This window comes from Apaloderma vittatum, unplaced genomic scaffold (genome assembly GCF_000703405.1).
Source record: "Apaloderma vittatum isolate BGI_N311 unplaced genomic scaffold, ASM70340v1 scaffold4397, whole genome shotgun sequence".
Taxonomy (NCBI): Eukaryota; Metazoa; Chordata; class Aves; order Trogoniformes; family Trogonidae; genus Apaloderma; species Apaloderma vittatum.
In genome coordinates, this window is record NW_009726536.1 from 14,320 (window position 1) to 18,716 (window position 4,397).

Sequence of the window (4,397 nt, forward strand, 5' to 3'; positions counted from 1 at the left end):
TCACCGAAGGGTTTATTTCCCCCAGTTGTACGGTCACATAGTGGAGCGTTTAAGCATCAGCTCCATCAGCTGTAGTTTGCTCTTTTTGAACCATTTTTTTGCATTTTGCTTCTTTACTGAAACTTGATTTTTCGTTTATTAAAGGCTCTTTGACGTTTCTTGTCGCAGAGGCTCTTCCTGTGTTTGGAATTCAAAGTTACGGTTTTAGAGCCCTTGCTTGTCCCTTTGCATGTGAGGATGGAGGTGTTAGAGGGTTTTCTTTTTAAATTTTTATTTGCTTGCTTATTTTTTGATCGTTTTAGAGCTTTCACAAAGCGCCACAGCTCGGGCATTTCACTGGAGTCACGTTAGTGTGTACGGAGATAGTTTATAAGCCTTTAGACATCCTGAGCTCTTTGTGAAACTACATCCTTCGCCGAAATAACAATCTAACTATAGTTTCAATCTTCAATATCCTTCTCCGACAGATGTTTTCTGGCAAATGTCTTCCTGCGTTAATGAATTCTCCCTCAAGAAGCAGCGACAGGACACCTGCAGGAAGTGAATCAAGACTCTGGAGCAGAAGAAAAAATAATCACCTGCTTTAAAATAAATAAATAAAAGTACTGTTGGGAAAACAACAACAACAACAAAACAGAGGAAGCAGTTCTTTCTATTTGTTTCTAGGTGTAAAATTTTAATAATTAACTCAGAATTCTATAGGCATTGAATCATTAGTGGCTGATGTTTGAAAAAAAAGCTATTGCAGTCGAGTCCGTGGCGTGCTCATCAAAAGCCTCCCTCCCTTCCATCGGTAGTGTCTGTAGTGATTTTGCGGTAGCATGATCCCTGTCCCCGGAGCCAGCAGGGGACAGACTTGCTTTTTACTGTCCTCCTTGTCCTGGAGCCGTCGGGCTCTGCCCTGCTCGGCGCTGACACCGTAGGCGGGGACGGAAATTGGGGGGACATTGGGCAGTCCCTGCCGGCACAGCCCCTCTGCCCCCGGCTGCGGGGATTGATTCCCGAGGTGTTAACGGGGAGAGAGTATTATTTCGAAGGTGGCACAAGTATTAATTTTTTCAAATGGTCTATCTTCTCCATGTTGTAGTATACTTTACTTTCATACTACCTACTTTTTTGGACTATGTAGGGGTTTTCACGGTACACAGTGGTAGTGTAAAAATGAAAGATCGTGTCGCAACTTTGTATAAAAAAAATTAACTTGCAAAACAAAGGCCTTTTTTTTTTTTTCCCCTCTCCCTTTGGCTTGGGACTTTTGAGACAATTCCTAACATACCTGTAATTCTCGCTTTTCTAATTTGTGTTAGCAGAGACTATGCTGCGTAATAAATGTAGATTTAACGTGCACTTTCGTGCTTTCTGCCAAGTGGTAATTCACTTCGAGGTTTTACTATGTTAAAACTGTAAATATAGCAGAATATTAATAAATGTCACTTCTGTAGCAGTTTTTTTGTTGTAAGATCAGTGATTGCTTTAGTTTCGATGCTTTATTGCACCCGGTTGTGGATCACAAATGCAGATTATCTGTGGGATTACTTTTCCACAGGAGGTGTCACACAAATCTCCACTTCAAGGTGTCTGTCCTCCTTTTTGTACCCAAATTTTCAAACCCTGAGACAGTTCTCAGGGCTGGCCCGGCAGGTCGGGAAGTGGTGATTCCGTACGTTTTTGGGAACGTGTTGGGTTTGGTCAGAGTTTCGCATATATTGCTCACCCGCCCCGTGAAATGGTTTGGTCGTGGTTTTGGTTTAGGGCTGAACTTTTTTCGAACGCGTAGTCTTCACAAACAAGGGGCCGACGGAGGTAAATAGAGATTGCACAGAGACTTCTTTTTTTAAACAAGAATTAAGTGTACACAGAGAGAATTATTAAGTTTATCCTGTAAGGCAAAATCTGTAGTGTTAGGGAACTCTGAATCACATTTGCCCAAACTTGGTAGATGGGCCTTGTGTTTACCCTCTTGGCATCTGGACCTTATTTGGTCTTGTGAATTCAGAGGACTGGAATATTAATCCTGCTTCTCTTCCTTCGGTGGCCTGAAGCTGCAGACACCTCCTGCTCCCTGTTCCTCCGCGGAAATGGAGTGCGCAGGGGAGGGCTGTGCTGCCCCGAGCGGGTGGGCGCCGGGGGCTGGAGCAACCTGCGCTTGTGTTTGGCGTGGCCTGACGCTGGCTTGAAGCTCAAATAATTATTTTGGGTCCCTGACAGCTCAGCCGCTTTATAACACCTCGGTGGCAGGTCTGTGGTCATCTGCGGTGACCGGATAAATACCTCTGGCCTTCCTGCCTGTGTTTTGTCAGCCGGGTTGTTTTCTCCTTCCAGCGGTGTAAAACCTCGAGCAGGTTCAGACAGGATTCGCACTTAATCTCCCAGAAATGAGTTTCGCCTTTTGATCGGGGAAGACGGCGCGCTCTGTCCTTCCCCCGAGAGGGGACGTGGCTGGATGGGCTCGGCCCTTGCGGTGGGTGATACTTGTGATTTCCGTGGAGGTTTTTTTGCGTTTTCTCCCAGGGTGACTTTGCAGGACACCCAGCGCTGTGATTTTCCCAGGAGCTTGGTTGGGTGGGAGGGTTTGTGTAGGGCCTGGGGCTGGAAGGGCATCACAGACTTCAGCGTCACATCGCTGCTCCCCCTCAACTCTCCCGTTTTAGAGGTGCTTACGTTTAGATAACCCCAGCATTTCTTGCACTGTGACCATCTGTCCAGTCTTCCTTGGACCTGCCTGTGGTTGACATGTTGAAATGCTGGGATGCAGCCTCCGAGCGAGGGAGTGATCCGAACAAACAGGACCTTGGAGTGGATGACAAGCGCTAACAGAGATCGAGATTCTGCAGCAAACTAATGTCACCACTTCTGTGCAAGAAGCATCAGTTCCCATGGAAGAAGGAAAAGCAATCCGAGGGGAGAAGGACCAGATGTAAAGGGGGAACAGCATGTGCTGGAGGAAATCCAATCTGGCTGCGGAGAAGGTAGGATTGCAGTGGAGGAAGCGAATGGGATCTCTCCATTGTCCGTTCTCTTCCGCCTGCTCCGGTAGGAGCTCAGCCTCCAGAGAAAAGATCGGTGCTAACTCTTTGTGACGTCCCTGTGAAATAGAGGGTTAAGCTGAGGAATAAAACCCCGAAATGAGAGACCTCCTACTTACTTGAGAAAGACTTTTTCCTCCTCCCCTTTCGCTGCACCTGATACACAACTACATTTCCAAGAAGCTGATAAATATCTCGAGGTTTAGGACTGATTTCTCTAAACCTTTTTCCCTTTGCTGCAGAAGTCCTTTCTCACAAGGGAAGTGCTGCACTGAATTCATCACGTTGGTTGTGTTTTCACCTTGCAAAGCCAACGACTGACTTATTTTCGGTGCCTTTGTTAGTAGAAATGATTCACGGGCTGGCTTACCGTGACCTCTGCTCAAGGCTGCTGCACTCTCCTCTTTTTATACCCTTGTGAGGGTGGAGGGGCTGGCCAGGAGATCCTGCAGCAGAGCGTGGTGGGAAGCACCTGAAAGGGCCAGAAGACATAATTCAGCCGAAAGCTCCAGCCCAGCCCGAGACTGCAGAGCTTCTGCATGCCCAGACCGTGTTGCAGGACTGCCACAGACACAAGCTCTACTTTGCTGAGCTTAAAATATTTGAATAAAAGCTAATAGCAGTGGATATTAGAAATAAAGAAGATCTCTGCCTGGGGTCTGCACTGGGAGCCAAATGGTGCTGTTAGCCCAGGGCAAATAAAATACCTTCGGTGTCCCCGGACCAAGTGGAGCAAGGTGCAAGAGCACTCTGGAGTGCTTTTAAAAAAAAATTTGAATGACTCAGTACAAGTGATTATGTAAGAAATCAGTATTTCCAAAATATCCATCATCTTCTAGTGAGCTCTAATGGCCCCCTGAACCATAACCTCGATTATTTGTTGCCTGGAGCCCTCTGGGTACCAGGGGCTGGTCCTGGGAGCAACCTTGGGGCAGCAATGGGTGTCAGGGTGGTGGGTGAGGGCACTGTGCCTCCTGCCCATGGGCACGGCCCCAGCGGTGTTGCTTGCGACAGCTGCCAGGTCCGGAGGTGACACGAGGGGCTTCGTGGGCCAAAACACCCCGTGCTGACGGTCACGCAACACGTGGACCAAACAGGCATCAGGCTGAAGAGCTGATGAGAAGAAAAGCCCGTCTTCCACCAGGTTTTGTGTTTGTTTTTGTTGTTGCTTTAGCCGAAGTGGCTGGAGTGTGGTAATTAAAGTCTCCGTGGCTCTAATTGGAATAGGTTTAAACTTGAGGTCAAAATCCCTTCTGGCACTTCCTCTGCCTAATAACCACCAACAGAAATCAAACAAATCCGACTGGCTCCAGCCTCTAATCTGGAACCAGCGAAGGTCACGGGCGGCGATAAGGGAGCGCGGCGGCCACG

General features: G+C 47.7%; 1 protein-coding gene across 1 annotated transcript in view; it reads left to right on the forward strand.

Annotated features, from left to right (window-relative positions):
• The window catches only part of NDFIP1 (Nedd4 family interacting protein 1), a gene marked incomplete at its 5' end in the record, with an annotated part of 6,764 nt that extends 6,153 nt beyond the window's left edge, over positions 1-611 (forward strand). The window contains one exon of the mRNA XM_009873305.1: positions 468-611. Within this exon, the coding sequence (XP_009871607.1) occupies positions 468-544 (77 nt within the window). The remainder of the gene's footprint in view (positions 1-467) is intronic.
• Positions 612-4,397: the final 3,786 nt, after the last annotated feature.